At 37.8% G+C, this 22,583-nt stretch overlaps 1 protein-coding gene across 4 annotated transcripts in view; it reads left to right on the top strand.

Moving 5' to 3' along the window:
• The window catches only part of SUT4 (sucrose transporter 4), a 47,703-nt gene that overhangs the window by 13,105 nt on the left and 12,015 nt on the right, over positions 1–22,583 (top strand). For 3 of the 4 annotated variants that reach the window (XR_016076162.1, XR_016076161.1, XM_010273242.3), the window contains exons 2-4: positions 13,282–14,027; positions 14,520–14,583; positions 14,673–14,716. Coding sequence is in view for 2 of the 4 variants with exons in the window: in XM_010273242.3 (XP_010271544.1) it covers positions 13,282–14,027; positions 14,520–14,583; positions 14,673–14,716 (854 nt within the window). In the remaining 2 variants the exon portion in view is untranslated. Of the gene's footprint in view, positions 1–13,281; positions 14,028–14,519; positions 14,584–14,672; positions 14,717–21,082; positions 21,422–22,583 lie in introns of those variants that run through there. The other variant, XM_088887483.1, reaches the window with a different exon arrangement.

The raw sequence follows: 22,583 nt of genomic DNA, 5'->3' as shown, positions 1-22,583 counted from the left end.
AGCAATATCTATGCTTAGGGAAATTTCATGAGATTTTTCATGTACTCAACCCATCCTAACCCTAATAGGACCCTTTTATCAAAAGCCTATAAGGTTTGGGTTTTGACCTTACCGAACCCAATTCCATTTAACATGGGTACCCACTCCCAATATCTGATTATAAAACCATTTATGTATTACAAGAAATAGTATGCATGGTAAAAAGGGTTGAGAGGGGATTCAAACCCTTGCCCGTAAGCATCTTCAGCAATGGCATACCACGCCATTTCTACCTAAGAGGGGCATGGCATTTTGCTTATGTGATGTAAAATTGGGTGCAACGCTTAAAGTATTGGAAAATGCAAAGAATATTGAAGAGGCAATTTAAAGAAACGTATCTGGATTCTGGATACACTTTGGATATGCATAGATACATTGGAAAAATTAAGATACACATGGATACACCATGGAGTCACTGACAAAAAATGGATACACATGGAGATTCAAATACATATTAAAAATATATGAATTACACCTGCATATCTAATAATTCTATACATAAGAAACATTTATTTTATTATCAGAATATCCCAAGGAACTGTTGGCATATATACACATATCTTAACAAACCAATATTATAAATAGGACTGTAATCGAATCCAATCTGAAACCTGATTGGATTTGAATTCGAATCCTAACGAACTCAGAAGCAGATCAGATGTGGGTTTGATCTTGCTTTGCTTTAATTTTTTAAAATACAAAAGAAATTAAAAATTAATTATTTTCAACTTCTATATATAATAATGTAATTATAACATACTGAATTTGTTTCATATATAATATTTTTTATAATTTTAAATATAATTATATAACATTTATACATTAAAATCAACAAATATTATAATCTAATCAGATTTGGATTTTAATCGGGCTGGATGGTATTAAATCCGAATCCAATCCAATTACATAAACATGTCTTCCGAATCCGAGGTAATTAGATTGGATGTCAGACTCAGCTGCTGATTTTCGGGTATCATTGACAGGCCTAATTATAAATCTCATTGATGATTATGTAAAAGGTTACAAAGTTTAAAATAGTGATTTAAAAGGTGTGCCTAGGCACACAAACGGGGCACATTTTAGGGTAGGCGCCTCGAGGGGTGTAGCACAAAGGCGGCTCGTAGAATCAGGAATGTAATATGTTTTACATCACATTAGCTACTATAAGTAATGCAAAGAGATTGTGGGTTTGACATGCTTGAAATGTTTTATATGTTTGATTTTATTTTTAAATTCACATTTGAATATTCTTTACATGTTATGTTTATGTATTTTAATTTTAGATAATAGGTTTTTAAAACACTTATTTTAAAATTTCAAGTTTATATTTTTATTAATATTATGTTTAATACTTTTTTTTTGCATTTTTTGTTTTTTTTTTCTGACATTTTTTATTTTTTAGCTTTTTTTATTTTTGTGCCTTGCTTCAAAAAGGCATGCACCTCACCTTGTGCTTTGCACCTCAGGCGCAAATTGACCCCTACGCCTTTTTTGCGCCTCACACTTTTAAAACACAGGTTTAAAATAAACTAAGTTTAATAAATAATGGTGATATGTAATAGTAGAAAAATTACATTTTCTTATGAAACTAGTCACACAAAAAGATCTCTTAAATGTATTATTGAAATTATAAAGGCAAAAACATTCAGAGTTGGTTTGATTATGGCTCAAGACTGTGGGTATTTTGCAAATGATTTTTCTGTACTTCAATACACTTGCATATGATATGGTTGCTTATCAATGCTAGTTTAGTGGTTAGGATACTTATGCTTCAAGTAAGAAACTTGGGATCAAATCCTTCTAACAATATATTAGTTTTATAGGAGTGGTTTTAAATATACTTAAGTGAAATCAATTGAGTTAATCATGAGATAGAGATAATTTATGAAACTAATTAATGTTATAAGTGATGTGTTAAATAAGGTTAGTTATGGAATCAATTATAGTAAATGAAGTGTTAAATAGTGTCATTATGTTGAGTTTAATGGGCATTAATAAAGGTAATTGAATTTGAATTTCAAATTCAAAAAATGATACCAATAATAAGATATATAAAATGATAATTGGGTGAGAAGGGTCATGATGAGTTTAACAGGTTTGGGAAATTGGGAGGAAAAGTTAAACAGGTTTTGGATCAAGGGTGTCTAAGTGGATTTGGCAAGTTTAAAATTCAAAAGATCCAAGAGTTTTGAGAATAGAAAACGAAAGAAGGAATAAAAGTATAAAAAGGGTCCTTTTTTCTACTCTCTCTCTCTTTCTCTCTCTACACACACACACACACACACACATCTTTCATAGGTTAATGGTGGTTCCATCATTGTTCTTTTTTCTCTTTCACTTTCTGTCTTAAATTTTATAATATATAATTATAACCTTATTTAGATTATAAGTTGATATAAAATTGCTCTATTAAATGCTTGTTATATTAGTATTATTTTTGAGAGCTAGTATTATAATGTGATGTTAGTAATAAAGAGAATTGCTATCTTTTCAATTAATATGCATGCTGAATGGTATATAAAACCAGGGAACTAGGAAAATTTTATTTTTGTAATTCTATGAAATTTTTATTGCCTCGGTGACTAGGTGCTAGGCACTGCACCGTCGTCTGGAATTGTCTAGACACCTTGACAACTATTTTGGGACTTGGGGTCTAAGCCATGAGTTTCCATTCTTTGAAGAAGTATACATGAATTAATGCAATTCAAAACATCAAATAGGTATGAAAAAATTATACTTAATAATACAAATTAAAGCACATATCCAGAAAACGTAAGACTGAATAAGTATAAAATTATGCATCGAAGTAATATATATATATATAAATGTATATGTATGTATGTATGTTTCTTGCAACTCATAAGACAAATGCAACTTAAAATATCAAAAAGGTACATAATTATTAAAACATCTGGCAATGGTGACAACATTGGATTTCCCAAGATTTGTGCTCTGGGATAAAATGTTGTAACATAAATTCCATCCCTCTGTTTTGTGATAATCCTTAAATCAGATTAAATAAGATGGTGATTTTCATTTCATTTCCTTGTGCAACCCTATGAGTTTATAATAATACTCCTTGATACTCTTCCTCTCTATTGGACATAAAATAACTTTTGAAACACCTCATATATTTGGGTAATAAATATTTACTTTTCCTGAATAAACCTTCATATGATCCCAGACCTCCTCCACGATGTCTAGGAAAACCAAATTGCTACATATCTTGGGTTTCATACTATTCCATAACCAACTTCTAAGTTGCTCATCTTCCTCTATCCACTATAAATAGTTAGAAATATTGGACTGCAGCTTCTCTTCAATTAAATACTTTGACTCCCCTGTCACTATTAAGAATACTTCAACTAATTTCCCCCATTGGTCATAGTTCCTTCTATTTAATTTAATAGACACCATTTGAACAGGAAAGAATCAGACGACAGCATAGTAGAGGCTTTGACATCAATCCTAGAACCATGTTTCATGGATCAACTTCACAAATAATCAATGCACAGAACAGTATAGCTACTGTACGTAAAATCACAGACAATTAATGCACAACAATTTCATAACTCATAGCATCATACCTCCACCAACTGCACTCTAAATTAGCTTGCACATAAGCACCACATTATCATCATCAAAAGTACATTGCAATCACCAGAAATTGACTAATTCATACTTAAGAACCACATCACAATTACCAGGAGCTGAAAAATTCTGCTCATACTAGTCTTCCTATCACCAACAGATCAGTCCCTCTTTAAATATACTTTAAGAAGAGGGTCTACTCCATGAGAACATCACATCACAGCCATAAAAGGAAGAAAAAGAACAGGAATATTAAGGTTTGGTCACTCTGAGATCTGATTTCTGTCGAACCCTGTAGATTCCATTCTCATCGGATCTTATGTAAGAGAAGAGAAATAGAAAGATGCTAGTCAGATTAGGATTGATGTTCTGATACCATAATTAAAAACAACTTGACCTGCAGACTATGGCCTAAGAGAGGGAGAGAACGAGAAAATGAGAGGGTGGGAGGGGTGTGGAGTGAAGGTTGTCAAGGCAAATGTTCCAAGTTCTAACAGGTTAATAGGAACCAGAAGTCATCCTATTCATTTCCATCTTTTGGAAACAACTTTCCATTAAAAATCTAGGAAGTTGTTTCTAGGATGTTCTCAACTCTTGATAAAATGCTTTCCAAGAACTCAGGAATCCTGTCAGAACCAAATTCGAGGAAAAATGTAAAATCCTATTTCTAATATTAACTGTGAAATAAATGGAGACTTATAGTTGACCAGTTTGGACCTATATTTAGAACCTAAAATACAATAGTGGATTTGTCCCAAAGGAAACCATCTTTTGCAGTTTCAAAACTTTAAAAACACCAGGGGAAAAGAACACTATTTTATCTTTTTTGTCGTTGGGTGAACCTGGGAGGAGAGGGGAGGGAAGCTGGTCATGTGGCAAGGAGCTTCCTTTGCAGTAGTAGTTCAGGCCTAAAATGCCCCAACAATGCATGCTCCTGTATGAAGGCAGGATTTGATCCACAATTTGGGAAACAAATCTGAAGTATTTATCTTGAGGCTAAGTGTAGCCCAAATTCTCATCTAAGCTTGAGGCTAAGCGTACCATTAAGCATTTAGCTTTTCCTTATCAAGGTTTAAACCATTAGAAATGCAATGTGTATTGGAGAGGCAATTTTAAGAGACCTGTCGAGATACACTTTGGATATGCATGGATACAGACAAAATCAAGATATGCATGGATATAGGGATGGCAATTTTCCCCATTTCCCCGATCCTATTCGGGGCGGGGATGGGGATGAGGAAATTTGCATCCCCGTTCGCGGGGATGGGATGGGGAGGGGGAGAGCACTCCTGCCCTACGGGGACCTTGATCCTTGCCCTGTGGGGATCCCCGCTAATATATATGTTTATATTTATGCATATATACGTATATTAATATTTTTAGAATATGGTTGAATGCTTTTTTAATTGGATTGCAAATTTTAACTATTTTATTTTTAATTTTTTAAATAAAAAAACAAAAAAAAAACAAAATGGTTGACTTTATAAAAAATCATGGGGAGTGGGGATCCCCATGGGAATAACCTTGTCCCTTCTGGTGGGGATGGGGATGGGGATTTTCGTGGGGACGGCGATGTGGAGTGGCTCCTCATCCCCGCCCTGTTGCCATTCCTGCATGGATACACAGAGAAAATCATATAAATACTAAAATCTATATTAATAACTGTTTCGAATGCAGCTACAGTAACCCGAACCAGGAGAGAAGGAATAAGAAGAAAAGAGAAAGAGAGAACAGGAGGGTTTAGTCAAAACTGATTGATTCACTGTTTATTTGACCCCCTAATATTTATTAGGTTCTAATCACCTTTACAAAGACTAAACTACCCTTACTTAAGTGTGGGTAGAGTATCTCTAATAAAATTGCCACATAAGCAAGGTACTTAACAAACATGAGATGACTAAACTACTCCTATTCGGTTCACTTTAACACTCCCCCTCAAGCTGGAGAATATATGTCATATAATCCCAGCTTGTTACATAGATAGTTCACTTTCCCTGAGCTTAGAGCTTTTGTAAACAAATCTGCCCATTGATCATTCGAGCCCACATGTTCTGTGTTTATCTCTCCAGCAAGGACCTTCTCCCTCACAAAGTGGCAATCAACCTCTATGTGCTTTGTTCTCTCATGAAATACATGATTGGATGAAATATGGAGTGCAGCTTGGTTGTCACAATACAGTCTCATAGGTTTATCCATGTGAAACCCAATTTCTTGTAGAAGATTCCTCAACCACACTAACTCATAGGTATTATGTGCCATGGCCCTATACTCAGCTTCAGCACTACTTCTAGTCACAACTGTCTGCTTTTTACTCTTCCACGTCACAAGATTTCCTCCAAGGAATGTGCAATAGCCTGTAGTAGATCTTCTATCATTCACTGAGCCTGCCCAGTCTGCATCTGTATACCCCACTACTTCAAGTTTTCCTCCTGGTTTATACAATAGTCCACGGCCTGGAGCTCCTTTCAGATACCTCGCAATTCTAAGAATTGCATCCCAGTGAGGTATACGAGGGTCCTGCATGAATTGGCTCACCACACTGACTGCAAAGGATATGTCGGGTCTTGTGATAGTCAGATAGTTCAGCTTCCCCACTAGTCGTCTATACCTTCCAGGATCTTCAAATACTTCTCCTGTATCACTGCTCAACTTAACATTTGGTTCCATAGGGGTCTCAGCCGGTTTTGCACCTAACAGTCATATTTCTTCCAATAGATCAAGAACATATTTTCTTTGGCACAGATTTACACCTTGTTTTGACCTGGCAACTTCTATTCCCAAGAAATACTTTAATGTTCCAAGATCTTTTGTTTGGAAATGATTTTGCAGAAATACCTTTAGTTTGCCAATCCCCAATTTATCACTGCCAATAATGACAATATCATCCACATAGACCACTAATAGGATCTTCCCAACTTCTGAGTCATAGCTGAACACTGAGTGATCAACCTGGCATTGCTTCATTCCAAAACTCTTCACCACTTCACTGAACTTCCCGAACCAAGCACGCGGCGATTGTTTCAACCCATAAATTGCCTTCTTCAATCTGCATACCTTACCATCCTCCCCCTGAGCAACAAACCTAGGTGGTTGTTCCATATATACGTCCTCCACAAGATCACCATGGAGGAAGGCATTCTTTATATCAAGCTGAAACAGAGGCCAATCATACATAACTGCCAGGGAAATTAGTACACGAACAGAACCAATCTTAGCCACTGGAGAGAATGTCTCCATGTAGTCTACTCCATACAACTGTGAGTAACCTTTAGCAACAAGTCTGGCCTTCAGACGCTCCACACTACCATCTGGCAAGTATTTCACAGTATACACCCATTCATAGTCCACAACATGCTTACCAGGTGGGAGAGTAGTAAGTTCCCACGTTTGAGTGTGTTGAAGAGCAGAAAGTTCCTCCTTCATTGCCCGCCGCCACCCAGGTGAACTAAGAGCTTCTTGAACATTGTTAGGTATGGAAATAGAGGACAAAAGTGAAACAAACTGGTGATGTGAGGTAGAAAGACGAGATAATGAAACAAAATTGGAAATGGGATGGAGGGTAGAACTGCGTTTACCTTTCCGTAAGGCAATGGGTAGGTCAAGGTCTGAAGGTTCAACAATAGGAGCCATGAGAGGATCCGCAGATGAGGTAGAAGCTGGAGGAGGGGCCGGTGTCGTTCGACGTGTATACACTTGCCGGATTGGTGGTCGTTCGGTGGTGATCTGCACTGGATGAGGTGATGAGTCTACTCCAACAACAACATCTGGAACTGGATCACTGACAGGAAGAGGAAGAGGAAGTACGGGTGGAGACGAAGGTGCTTCAAGACTTGAGAAGAAGGGGACAGACTCAAAAAAGGTGACATCAGGGCAGACATAGCACTTCCGGGTAATGGGATTATAACACTTGTACCCTTTTTTGAGTCCGTGAGTAGCCAAGGAAGACACATTTAATTGAGCGTGCATCTAGCTTGTCTATTCTAGGACTCAAATTGTGGACAAAGCACACACAACCAAAGACACGAGGAGTTAGTGGGAATGGAGATAAAGTGGGAAACAAGATAGAGAAGGGGGACCGACCATGAAGGATGAATGAGGGCATCCGATTAATGAGAAAACATGCAGTGAGTACAGCATCACTCCAAAACCGTTTAGGAACATTCATGTGATGAAGAATAGACCGAGCAGTTTCAAGAAGCTGACGGTTCTTCCGTTCAGCTACCCCATTTTGTTGAGGGGTGAATGCACATGAGGTCTGATGAATAATGCCATGCTGTTCTAAATACTGTTGAAATGAAGTAAGAAAGTATTCACGACCATTATCTGAACGGAGAATTTTGATTGGAACACCAAATTGTGTGCGTATTTCAGCATGGATTTTTTGAAAAATGGAAAACAATTCACTTCTTTCTTTCATTAAGTAAATCCATGTCATTCTTGAACAATCATCAATAAAGGAGACAAAATACTTGTACCCATTATAAGACTCTATTTTGATTGGACCCCAAACATCTGAATGAACCAAAGAAAATGACTCAACATACGATTCTCAACTCTTGAACTGAAGGACACACGACGATGTTTCCCAAATTGACATGACTCACATTGCAAAACTGACAAATGACTCAATGACGGGACCAAAATCTTGAGAGCTTTGAGAGATGGATGTCCCAGTCGGCAATGCCATTGTAGAGGAGTAAGTGAAGTCTGAAGAGCAATTGAAGATCCACCACCGTCAAGATAATACAATCCACCAGTTTCATGCCCCCCACCAATCTTCTTCCCCGTCTTGAGATCTTGAAAAACACAAGTGGAAGGAAAGAAGGTAACAGAACAGTTAAGAGCTTTGGTTATTTTACTAACAGACATAAGATTGAATGGAAACTTAGGTACATATAAAACAGACGATAAGGGCATAGAAGCCATGTCAACATTACCAACACCACAGATGGGAGATGAGGACCCATTGGCAAGTGTAACAGTTTGTGATGTGGAGGTTTCAGAAAGAGAAGAGAACACACCTGGAGTCCCGGTCATATGATCTGAGGTTCCAGAGTCAATAATCCAGGGAGGGGTTTTAGATGACATGCAAGCAATACCTGATTGGGCAAGTGTGGCAGTGGAATGTTGTGAAGTAGTTTGAAGGAACCGTTCATACTCATCACGTGGTACACTCACTATCTCCCTCCCAGAAGTAGATGTAGATGTGGGAGGAGTTCGGTCTGCCTGTTTACTGTCACTGATATCAACCTCACCGGCTACAGCATGATTAGCCCATTTAGAGGGAGGGCCATGTAGGTCATAACCGAAATCCACTGTGTGTCCTTCCCTACCACAATGAGTACACTTCCTTGTAGAGTTATTCTTCCCTCTACCACGGCCTCCCCCCGAGTCATGACCACCCCGACCAATCATGGAACTGCCACGGCCTCCTCGGGGAGCATGACCTCCCCCTCTTTTACTATGTCCACCTCCTCTAGTTGTCACAAGTGCTGATCTATCAAACTGTGTGGAGTTCTCAGTCTGTCCCAAAGAAATTCTACGAAGCCTTGAGAAAACTTCCTCAAGTGTAGGAAGAGAAGAGCCCCCTAATATTTGGGCTCTAACTGGTTCATACTCCGACTTCAACCCCACTAAAAATCTTGTAACATCTAGTTGTTCCCTTTGCTGTTGCTGAACCTTAATATCTGGAGTGAGGGGATGATAGACATTGAGTTCATTCCTTATATTCTTCATGTAGGCATAGTACTCTTCTAGTGTTTTGGTTCCTTGTTGTAAGTCAAAGTACTCCTGATAAAGCTGATATATTCTTGTTATGTTATCTTGTCCAGAATATAGCTTCTTAGCATGCTCCCATATATCCTTAGCCGTATCAAGGAATATGAAGTTGGCACTAATTTTGGGCTCCATACTATTCCACAACCAAGTCATGATTTGAGCATCTTCTTGTTCCCAATCATCAAACCCTAGAGAGTCAGCCGGTGGCTTCTCATCTTTTACAGGCTTCACTTTCCTCTTTGCCTTGAGAAAAACTTCCACAGATTTAGCCCATGGAACGTAGTTTTCCCCATTCAGTTTAATTGAGGTTGTCTGTACCCCTAGGTAGTCGGGGGAAACCACCACACTAGGTTTCTGATCATTGTACCCATATCCTATTGCTGCCATTGTACTCTTTCACAGTTGCCTCTAACCTGACTTCTCAGCTACAAGCTGACTGATGTTATTCACAGTTTGATATTTCAGCACCTATTGCAGCCCCTAAACACAACAGTGAGAGCCCACGCCTTATTCACACTACTGCTGACTTCACAAACCCACGAACCACATAAGCATCAATTTAGCACTCACTAGTCACATGTAGGCCCTCTTACAACCACTCAATAAAAGTTGTGCACCACAAGCACCATAACACAGTCAAATCTGCTACACCCAGTTTAGACTTGTTTAACACATTTAAGAGGGCATTACACAACCACAAAGTAATTCAGCTAGGTCACTACATTACACCTTACACCACTCGGCCACTTGCAGCAGCCCTAACCCATTCAACCACTTACAGCAGCCCCTACACCATTCGGCTACTGTACACAGCCCGTTCTAGGGTAACTATGAACCTAGTTCTCTAGGTTCTAATCAGTACTAACTGATTCTTGAAGGGTTTCTACCCAGAAATACCAGCAACACAAAAAGATTAGATAACCAACCTTCCTTTGAGAGTATCAACCAACCATTCACTGCTGAAATCACTTTCCTTGATGAAGAAGACTGTGCGCAACAGAGAGAAACGAGCTGTGATGTCTCAGACCTAGGGCGAACCAGTTCTCTCCATTAACTAACCAGAAACGAAGAAGAAGGTGTCACAAACACAGCTGAGATGCTTTACAAACTGAAGTAGGTCAGGAACCTCGCTCTGATACTATGTTTCGAATGCAGCTACAGTAACCCGAACCAGGAGAGAAGGAAGAAGAAGATGAAGAAGAAGAAAAGAGAAAGAGAGAACAGAAGGGTTTAGTCAAAACTGATTGATTCACTGTTCATTCGACCCCCTAATGTTTATTAGGTTCTAATCACCTTTACAAAGACTAAACTACCCTTACTTAAGTGTGGGCAGAGTATCTCTAATAAAACTGCCACATAAGCAAGGTACTTAACAAACATGAGATGACTAAACTACCCCTATTCGGCTCACTTTAACAATAACAATAAATATGAGTTTAATATGACTATAAATAAGTTATTTAAACGTATAAAAACCATACTTCAATGATTTATACTAAGTGTGCAATATCAGGACATAATTGGAAATGGTTGAAAAATGATGGAAGAATTAAAATGTGTGTATACACACCTTAGTTTGTAAAAATCAATATAAATTTTATTAATATTTATTAGTATATATTTTAATAATGAATTTTAGCTTTTCTTGACTGCCATCCAGTAAAAAGAGAATTTAATTAAGAATTAAACTAATGACTATGGTTCAAATCCTTTTGTCCCCTATTTGTGATTTTTTAATAGGCAAATTTAGTGTTATGTCATATTCAAATTCGAATTTGAACATTGCCTTAAATGTAGTATTTAATTTATTTACCTTTAGTTGCATGCCATTAAACGTGATACTTAATTTAGAGTTATATAAATCAAGTTTGAATTAAAAGTTACTAAAATTGAGGGAGAAAGAGGGAAATTAAATTTAATATTTAAAAGTTGCCAAAATTAAACAAGAAAGGGGAGTATATTAAATTCATATTGTATCGGCTGATACATACAACGTATCAGACTGTATTGGATTTGTATCGTCCGATATAGGCCCAGAACAGTCTGATACAGGCCCATATCGGACTGATACCAACGAAAATAAATGAGCATATAGATTCTGTATGTTCCATATATCGGAACCTTGACGAAATGCAGCATATCAGTCAATGCAGACCGGTACGTTGCAAAATTTCAAACCTTGTTCCTTATTGTATTTGAGCTATGTACGCAGTAGGAGAGATTTGAATTCAAAAAGGGATCCTACAGATGTATAAAATTAAGATTTGAATTTGATTTGATTATTTTATTGAATACCTAATATGATTCCAAATCAGTTGCAATGCTCAAGAATGAAACTTTCTGAAAATCAGATTAATAAATAAATTTTGAACACATTAACAGGGGGGAATGCATGGATCGACCAGGAATCAATTATGAAAAACAAAATCAAACAAGAAGAAGAGAAACCCCAAACCTGTAATGCAAGTTGGTTGATGAAGAGGGGCCTAAACCGTCAATGGTCAGCATGAGATCAAATAAAAAAACCAAAGAGTAGGGAATTAGGGGTAAACCGAAACCTTTGGTAATCATCATATGATCAAATACCTGAAAAAAGAATATTGGAAGAAAAAGAAAACTAAAAAAGCTTGTAATAAAAAAACTAAAAAAATCAAAAGTTGAGAATATTATTGTAGTTATGTCTGTCATGAGATGAGATGCAAATCTGTTGTCGATATTCTTCATCAAGTCTCATAAATATAAAATAGAAGATGAAGAGAAATAGAAGACCCCAGCCATTTAAGTCTCTTAAACGAAAAGAAGGCGAAAAGATCAGATAGGCTTTGATTATAGGTATCAGTCATGATTGAATTGACATATCTAGGCCCTCTTAAAACTAAAATGGCATATCATTAAATAAAATTCTAAACAGGTAAAGGGGCATAAGTGTCTTTTATATATACACTGGATTGGATCTTAATGGATAAAATCAGCCTATATCCGGATTCGATCCTATTGCTGAACCAATTTAATTTTTTATCCAATTCAATTTGTTTATACATAAGTGGATATCAGATCTGGCAATGATCCAATCAGATTTGAGTTTGAATCAGATTAAAACTAATTCATTTGCAGCCCCAGTATGCAAGAACACCATTGCAAGCTATTGCCCTCAAGTGTTGCATACTAGGCTTTGTCTTTTAGGCTTAGTTTGGAAGGAGTACAATCACAAATATGTGGAGTGCAAAACCTTGTAATTTGTATTATTTTGTATGTATTTGCACTGTACATATTATTTTTGATATTTACACTTAACATATTTGTATTTGTATTCTTTCCAAGCTGAGCTTTAGTGAATAAGTTAATGAGGCTGTGAGCTCCTTAACGCCTGAAGCTGAAGATGAGTTGATTACTATACTCTCAAATGTTTTTATTAATTAATTACTCAACAACTGAAACAAAGAAATAAATCATTCAGTTCATCCACTTAAGCTGTAATCCAACAGACATATGCTGTACACTTCAACTATTTTGTTTACAGATAGTAATTGTTATGGATTTACCTACAAGGGTCTTTGAAAGCTAATAGATAGCAGCATTTATATAGTTATTTTCCTCTACCAGATAAGGTAAGGAAAGAAAGGAAAAGAAGTAGAAGCCACATGACATTGGTGTAAAACATTATATCAAGTACCTGGCCATGTTTTGTCCTTTTAAGAGAAAAATGAGAATGAGAATGAAAATCTGGATATACTTCTCTTGGAAAAAAAGATCATTTATTCCATGTCCCTTCATTGGCACGTGCAGCTTCTGTTCCCTCTATATGAAATGTTGAAGTTTATTAAACTAGCATGAAACTTACAACTGTTTTTCTCCAAACATGTATCAATTTAGGGAGTGACCAAAGGAAGACTCGCATTGCTAATGCATATTTCTCATTGTTCATGGCTGTTGGTAATGTTCTCGGGTTTGCTACGGGATCATACAGTGGCTGGTACTCCATTCTCCCCTTCACCGTGACATCCTCATGCGGTGTGAATTGTGCCAATCTCAAATCTGCATTTTTTATTGACATTGCTTTTATTGCCCTCACAACATATATAAGCATCTCAGCAGCTCAAGAACTGCCTCTAAGTTCCAGCAGTAGATCTGTCATCTCTGAAGATGAAAGACCAGAGCCGTCCCATAATGCTGAAGAAGCCTTCCTTTGGGAGTTGTTTGGAACTTTTAGATACCTCTCTTGGCCAGTTTGGATAATATTAATTGTTACTGCTCTGACATGGATTGGGTGGTTTCCATTTCTTCTCTTTGATACTGATTGGATGGGCCGAGAAATTTACAAAGGCAAGCCAAATGAAGGGCAGAATTATCATATTGGTGTAAGAATGGGTGCACTTGGTCTAATGTTAAATTCTATTGTTCTTGGGTTGACTTCAGTTGTACTGGAGAAACTTTGCAGGAAATGGGGGTCTGGTCTTGTTTGGGGAACATCAAATGTTCTCATGTCCTTGGGCCTAATAACTATGCTCATAATCTCTCTTGTAGTGAAGAATATGCACTTCCACAATGGTGATCTTCCTCCTTATGGTGTTGTAATTGCTGCACTAGCTGTTTTTGCAGTTCTCGGTGTTCCATTGTCAGTAAGTTGTCTCACTCTTCTTCCAGAGGAGAACAAGGTTTTTTTTTTCTTTATTAATGAAAAGAAAACATAGCAAAAGCTTTTCATTTTTCCATGAGTCTACATGCCTAACATTCTCTTTGGTCCATGTGTACCTTACATGTTTGGCATACATGCTAGGAAATTTCTTACCATTATTTAGGCCAGGATTTTTTTCTTTATTTTTTTAGGCCCCAAAATTCGAATCTTCTGGACATCTCATCCCTCAACATTCTTCTGGATGTTCAAGAAAATATAATAATGTCCAGAAAAAAGTTCCACAGATTGGATGGTTAGATTGATCTAATCGTGTAATCATCATTTTTTAGTCTAGGATCTTAGGTGAGAAAAAACTAACCAAATGGTGAAACCTGACTTTGCTTCTTCTGGCCTAGCCTTTTTTTTTCTCAAGTTCTTTTCAATGTCCATCCTAAGAACTCTAACTACTTTTTTTGTCTTCTATGTTTTCTTTCAGGTTACTTATAGCATTCCTTATGCTATGGTCTCCACACGTATCGAGTCCTTAGGACTAGGACAAGGTAGACATTTATTTGATTTATTTAGAATTTTTAATATACACTTGGAGATTCGACCATGAGGTTGTTTCTTAGTTATTTGGATTTTGCAGGATTGTCAATGGGTGTACTCAATTTGGCTATTGTGATCCCACAGGTGTGTTTTGGTCTTATCCATCCTTCATCCATTCCTTATTCACAAGACTATTCTTTGTTTCTATGTTTTACCTGTGCTTTTTTTGTAAGGCCATACATTGTTAAATAGAAGAGCAATGCTTCAGATTTTTTTTTGGTGGAAATATCCCATCGTGTTTATAGTGTTTATATATAGTTAAATAGTCTATGCAGCGCAGGAAATTCCTACACAGAAAGTTAGTTTGTGGATTAAAAGGAATCCCCGAATTACTCTCCTTGTCCTTGATTCATGAAAAATATTTTAGGCCCTAAGGCCTTGCCACTTGTTGTAGATAAGTTCTCTTTTATGGGCAACTTCTAAATTAAAAGAAAAAAAAGGTGAAAAATTAGAGGGAAGCTTCCTACTTGACTCCATTAGGCAACTTCTTCTCATGATATATAGTAGCACAAAAGGAAAATTGGAATATATTGCTTAGGTACTGAGGACCACCACGTGTGGGCATTGCATTGAAAGCTGGCCTTTTTTTCTTGATGGGGAAATCTTATATTTGAGGGTGACTGGTGGTTATTTACTGGATTATTGTCAAGGGAGGAGGTGCCTTGGTATTTTTTATTTTTGGTAATAGAAGCTAAACCTTTCGCATCTCACATGAACTGCTTGTACAGCTGGATCCCAAGAGCTGCAAATAGTATGTCTGATGCTTTGGCTTGAAAAGGTTTTACCCAAGGAAATTTCATAGCTTAGGGTTAAAATATTAGTACATGTAGGCACAGGGGTATTTGTGTCTTTTTCTCTTGTTTTATGTCACCCTATATTATAATAAAAGAAGTGGGTACCTGGCACCAGGCCAGCATGATTGGATTTCTCTATCATTCGAACCTCTTTTCTCCCTCCTCTTCTCTGCTTTTTAGTCTCTCTGTAACAGGTATGATCCATGTTTTACATGGTATAAGAGCAGGAAAAGTGATTGACAACACTTCATCTAGCTTTACTTCCTGAAAATTCCTTTTTGGACCTGTCACAGAAAAAAGGAGGATCAAATTGGTCTGAAACAATTTTCTTCCTTTCCTCTTCTCTTCACCTTGGTTGTAGCACTAAGTGAGGCTTAGTTTTTGGTGACTAAGCATCAGTGATGAAGGAATAAGGATCTGGTAAGTCCTGAATGCTCTTTTTTGGATAATATGGTCTAAGTTTATTCTTGGGTGTATCCCACGTGATGTTTGGTCATCTGTTTGCAGTGTCTGTGAATAGAAGTGAATTGTGAATGATTTTTAAGTTGCTAAACATGTTTTCTGTAGCCTCAAGGTTGTGAGATTAAATCTGGGAGTGTTTCTCAGGTCTGTAAGGTGTAAACCTGCCTTTTACGTCAAGGGAGACAGCTGATTGGTTGTGGTAACTGTCTTTTCCTGGGTTGGTTCCTTTGTTAACCTGTTATACAGCAAGTAAGTGCTCCATTCTTGACTGAAGTTTCAGGCCAGCAAGGTGATTGGGTTGTTCAGCAGAAGTGTATAGGCTTCTTTGGTGTTTTTCCGGCAAAGAAAAGGGTTGGTTTTGGCAAGCTAATTGAGTGTTATCATGGCTACAGAAGATTCAGCAGTTCAAGCACCACATCTTTATCTCCAGTGTTTAGTACCGTTGTGGACAGCACTCACTTCCCTATCTCTATTACTCTTTTCAATGACACTAACTATCTAGAGTGGTCCAAGGGGGTAAAGTTGCATGTTGGGGGGAGAGGGAAGTAGGCTACATGGGTGGAGACATTGTGGAACCTAAGGAGAAGGGTTCTGCTCATGCTAAGTGGGCCCAAGAAAATTATTTGTTTATGTTATGTCTTGGATTTTGTCCACAATTCAAGCTTCTCTGAGGAAAAATTTTATGTGGGTAGACACAGCTAAGGAGATCTAGGATCATGCCAATGCAACCTATTCTGAACAAAGTAACCATGGTCGGTATCAATTGTTGACTGAATCTACTATGTGTAAACAAGGTGATAGGAGTTTTTCTGACCTTACTGCAGTTTGGAAGGAACTAGACCATTATTTGTAGATTGACTGGGAAAGTGACAAGGATGCATAAGCCTATAAGGCATTGGTAGATAACAAAAGAGTGTTTCATATGAACCTATTTGGGTTTAGATCTTGGGCTGTAAGGATCTACCCTCTATAAAGGTGTATTCTCTCATTTCGTCAGAAGAAAGTAGGAAGTTAGCTATGACCCTGTACAGGAGGAGTAGATTGCCATAGTAGTTAAGGGAAATAATGGGAGAGGTAAGAAGACAGATGGTTATAAGAAGGCTGTTGAAGTTGATAAAGACAAGTTGTGGTGTACACATTGCCAAAGACCACAACATACCAAGGAGACATGTTGGAACATATGTGAAACCTAAGAATTTCCCATTCTAGAAGAAACTAGAGAACAAGAACTATAATTCAACAGATATAGATTTTCTGGAGTTTGAGTCTAACACTATTACTTCGGTTGCTTCTCATGAACATTTGGCTAGTTCTATATCCCAAGAAGTGCTTCTGTCTTCCATGAAGGAATTCTCTGTCATTAAAGATCATCTTGAGTAGTATCATTGGGTTTTGCATTGATTGGAGGATACTACCATTATTGCATCCACCTCATTTGCATCTACATGTGGTAACTAGGCTACTTTCCATGTGTCATTTGTTACTACCAACACTCCTTGGATCGTTGACTCAAAAGCCTCAAATCATATGATGGGTGAGCCCAACCTATTTTCCTCCAATAACTTGTTTGGAAGAGAGATAAGGTAAGACTAACTGATGGTTCATTTTCCAGCATTGTGGTCAAGGATCAATCTTTCTTCCTATGGGTATTGATTTATCACCTGTCTTCATGTGCCTAATCTACCTATTTATCTCCCATCCATTAGTAGTATTACAAATTCCTTGAACTGTTCAGTAACCTTCTATCCTTGTGCGTCTTTATAATAAAGATGATGTTTATATTTGGCATCATCATCTTGGCCATTTATCTTTTGAGCCATAAAAAGTTTTGTTTCTAGATTTGTTTAAATCGGTTAGTATATCATCTTTTCAGTGTCAAACATGTCAATTGAATAAGCACTGTAAAATCAATTTTTCATAGAATAATAAAAGAGCATCTTCTTTCCATATTGTTCACTCTAATGTTTAGAGCCTTGTTTCATTTGTTACTGAAGGGAGCTACAAATATTTTATTAGCTTTGTTGATGACCTTTTCTCAATACACATGGATTTATCCTTTCTAGTCCAAAGAGGAAATTCCAAAAATTATACAAGATTTTCACCATATGGTTTTTACACAGTTTCATGTTGAGATCAAAATATTCTAATCCGGTAATGCCAAGGACTATCTAAAAGGTGATCTCCAAGAGTTCTTTGCATCTTGTAGTTCTCTTCATCGAAGCTCATGCCCGAATACACCACAACAAAACAATGTTGTAGGAAGAAAGAATTGTCATCTTCTCGAAGTTGCTCATGGTTTACTTATCCACATGAATGTTCCCAAGAAATTTTGGATGGATGATACACTCCCCAGTGTCTACTTGATCAATGGAATGCCTTATCTCCTATAGTACCAAGCCCCACATCAAGTGTTGTTCCCTTAGTCCCCTCTGTTCTCTATTCCCCTTTGTGTTTTTGGTTGTCATTGCTTTGTTCACAATCACTCTTTCCTCAGTAAGCTTGGGGCTTGGTCCTATATGTTTGTTAGGTATCTATCTTTACAAAAGGGATATATAAGTGTTTTAACTCTAAATCTTAACAATATCTTGTTTCCATGGATGTATCTTTTTTGAGAATCAATCGTTCTTTCTTACCTCTCCTCCGGGGAGAATACTACACTTGAGGAGAAGCATGTTCAAACTTAGATGTCTCTCCCTTTCCCTTGTTCTTCCTACTTGACCCACAACTATCCAAGTGTTTGTCCATGATCACTTTCTTCACCACTGGGATCATCAAAGCGTGTAAGATGCGGAAAGACTAGGGACTATGCAACCAACATCAACATGCTCTTAGGAGGTAAATCCACAAGGTACCATTGTTCTTGTTGACTCTCCTATTGATATTGTTCTTATTGATGTTTTTAGTGATAACCCTATTGCAATGATGACCTTGACATTCCTATTGCTATTTATAAATGTGTTTGTTCATTTACCACAAAATCTCAATAGCTCATTTCACTTCTTGTAGTCACTTGTCTTCTTCTTTTCATGCTTTCCTTACGGCCATTTCTAATGTCACTATTTCTAAAAATGTTGTAGATGCCTTGCTTTCACCTGAATGGATAGATTCTATGAGGGAGGAAATTCAAGCCTTACATAAAAATACACATGGGAGTTTAAAATATCAATACACCTCGATATGCTAGAAGGGGTGTATCAAAATTCTGAGCAATGTGAATTTTATTTTTTTTAATTTTCAAAGAGGACCCCATTTTTATGTTATTTATTATAAAATAAAGTTTTTTTCTTAAACCCCTTAAAATAGGTGTATCCGCATTCAAAAGAGAAGATACGATATGCCCGTTATGAGGCGTATCATATTGGAAATTTATAACTTGGTTAGTTGATCTTCCTAAAAGAAAAGCGATAGTTGGGTGTAAGTGGGTGTTAACTATTAAGCACAGGGAAAATGGTTATGTGGAGAGATACAAGGCAAGGCTGGTAGCAAAGGGTAAGGTTTATGGAGTGGATTGTACTGAAACTTTTCCCTAAGGCAAGGCTAGTAGCAAAGGGTTTTAAGGTTTATGGAGTGGACTATACTAAAACTTTTTCCCTAGTTGCAAAAATGAATTGAATAATTTTTTTTATCCCTATCTGCCAACCTTGATTGGGAATTACACCAACTTGATGTTAAAAATGTGTTCTTGAATGAAGATTTAAGGGAGGAGGTGTACATGGTTCAACGTCCAAGTTTTCATGTGGAGGGGAGTGAATAGAAGGTTTGTAGACTAAAGAGGTCCTTCTATAGGTTGAAGTAGTCTCTCGAAGCTTGGTTTAGCAAGTCCAACATTGTTGTCCAATAGGTTGGTTTAGATAGTGCCAATCAAATCACACATTGTTTGTGAAGCGAGAGGACAAGATCGCAATGTTAATTGTGTATGTGGATAACATAGTCATCATTGGCAACAAGGAGTTAGAAATAATGAAGTTAAATAAATTCTTGGCTTCTTTGCCTAATCCCTGGGGGTGGACTTCCCAATGAAAGAGATTAAGAGTGAGCTCCTTCTGCCTAAAATTCAAGCTATTTGTTGGGAAGTTTTCCTTGGAAAGATTAATACTTGTGATATGCTATAGAGAAGAAGGCCTAGTTCTTGCCTTTCTCCTTACATGTACTATCTCCTCCAGAGTCCTTCCCTTTCCTTCGAAGATTGTTCCATTTCTCTCTTCCCAAACAAGTGCTGCCTTTGTAGACCTCCAAAGTATCCTCCCTCTTTTCTTTGGTTGGCTCAAGAAGCTAGGACTAAATATCAACCACATCTTAAGGGGGATCCCACCCACAACCAAAAAGAGAACAAAAATACTCCATATGCAATGCACAAAGGAATAGGAGAGGGTCTTGCCACTAGCCCTACATAAAAATATCCTGGCCAGAGATGAGGTTACTCTTTCCCAGGCATATGCTATGATAAGCAGTGAGGAGAGTAGGCGGCAGGTTCAGTTGCAGGGGTCTACCTACAAAACACTTTGCACATGCTGGAATAAAGCCAAAGGGTCCTACTGAGAAAAAGGAGAAGATATGTGAATATTGCAAGAAACCGAGGCATACAAAGAACACTTGCTAGAAGCTTTATCCTGAGCTTCTTCCTGATAGGTTTAAGAATAACAACAACTCTAAGAAGGGCAGTTAAGTAGGAAAGCCTAAGACAGCTAATGTTGCTACAGTACCTGAAGGAGGAAATAGGGAGAGTGAAGAAAAATCAACCATTGAGCAGTTGGCAGCAATGAAGGCAGATTTTGAAAAGTATGGGAGGCTACTAAATCACTTGGAAGCTATTGTTCTTCATTTCACTCTTCCAACAACAACACATCATCTTCATCTGCATTTGCTCACTCAGGTATTCGTGCTTCTACAAATCATGCTTCAGTTTCAGGTAATCATAAAATCCCTTGGATTATTGATTCCGGTGCATCAGACCATATGACCAGCCTATCTAATCTCTTCTGCTCATACCACCTTCTCTCTGGCAAAGAGAAAATATACCTTGCTGATGGGTCTCTTGCTCCCATATTTGGTAAAGGAGATATAAAAACCTATGACACCCTTATTTATCCTCTGTTCTTCATGTTCCTAAATACAAACCTGTTATCTGTTAGTAGCTTAACTAAATCCATGAATTGCAGCATAACCTTTTTTTTCCACTCATTGTGTTTTTCAGGACCTGCAATCTCAGAGGATGATTGGGAGTGGCCATGAGGCGAACGGAATATACTTGCTGGACACACCGGATCGAGCTTTGGGACCACCTCATGGAGTTGCCTTAGAGTCAGTTTTGTTAGAGTCTGTTAACAAAGTCTTGTTATGTCACTTTCGGTTTAGTCGTTTGTCATTTTCTGCTTTGAGTCATTTGTTTCCAGATATGTTTAAGGGAGTGTCTTTATCGAGTCTTCATTGTGAGTTGTGTGAACTGGTAAAGCATTGTAGACATTCTTATTCAGTAAGCAATAAAAGATCTCTCTCCTTTTCATATTGTTCACTCTGACATGTGAGGGCCATATCATTTGCCAACTATGGGGGGTTATAGGTACTTTATCCTTTTTATTGATGACTACTCTCGTTACACTTGGATTTATCTCATGAAATCCAGGGATGAAGTACCAGTTATTGTGAAAAATTTTCATGAACTCATCATCACCCAGTTTAATACTCGTATCAAAATATTCCGCTCTGACAATGCTAAGGAGTATTTTGAGAGAACCCTCTCCACCTACCTTGAAACTTTTGGGGTTATTCATCAAAGTTCTTGTTCCTACACTCCACAACAAAACGGGGTGGCGAAAAGAAAGAACAGGCATGTGGTTGAGGTTGCCAGATCCCTCTTGTTTGCATCCCATGTTCCTATAAAATTTTCGGGAGATGTTGTTCTTACTACTACTTTTTTGATCAACCGTATGCCCTCCCGGGTCCTTAACTTCAAAACCCCCTTTAGCCTTCTCTTCCCGGATGAAGATATTTTTTCTCTTCCTCTCCGTGTTTTTGGGTGTACTTGCTATGTGCATATTCACAGTCATCAAAGGCACAAGTTTGAACCTAAGGCTCGTAAATGTGTTTTTCTGGGGTATGCTTCCACACAGAAGGGATATTGCTGTTTTGATCCAGTTAGTGGCACCCGCTTTGTATCTCGGGATGTCACCTTTGCTGAGTTGACTCCTTTCTTTAGCATTTCTCCTGAGGGGGAGAAATCTGAAGAGCCCTTTGCTATGTCTCCAACTGTTCCTCTTCCAATTCCTCTTGAGTCCTATCATGAGGTGTCTACTTCTCCCACTAGACCTACCTCCGATATTCCTATTCCTCCTCCTACTCCCCCTCATTCTCCTATAATTCCTCCTCCTTCTGTTCTCCAAAGGTGGTACCACAGGCAGAGATTCAGACATGGGCAGGTTGTTTCCACTCCTACAGAAGAGCCTCTTGCTCCTTCCATCATTACTGAGGTAACAGGTCAGCCTTCTTCTGACCCATCTACAGCTTTCCCAGACCTTGACCTTCCTATTGCTCTCCGCAAGGGCAAGCGGAAGTGTACAACCCATTGTATCTCCAAACACCTGCCTTACAGCCTTCTCTCTCCTTCCTACTACTCTTTTCTTGCTTCTGTTTCTTCCCATGTGATACCTAGGTCCGTACCGGAAGCCTTATCTCAACCTGAATGGAGGGATGCTATG

This window comes from Nelumbo nucifera, chromosome 5, assembly GCF_055504915.1.
Source record: "Nelumbo nucifera cultivar China Antique chromosome 5, China Antique-T2T, whole genome shotgun sequence".
NCBI classification, from domain to species: Eukaryota; Viridiplantae; Streptophyta; class Magnoliopsida; order Proteales; family Nelumbonaceae; genus Nelumbo; species Nelumbo nucifera.
The sequence above is the reverse complement of the archived record's forward strand: the minus strand, read 5'-3'. Positions and strand labels throughout refer to the sequence as shown.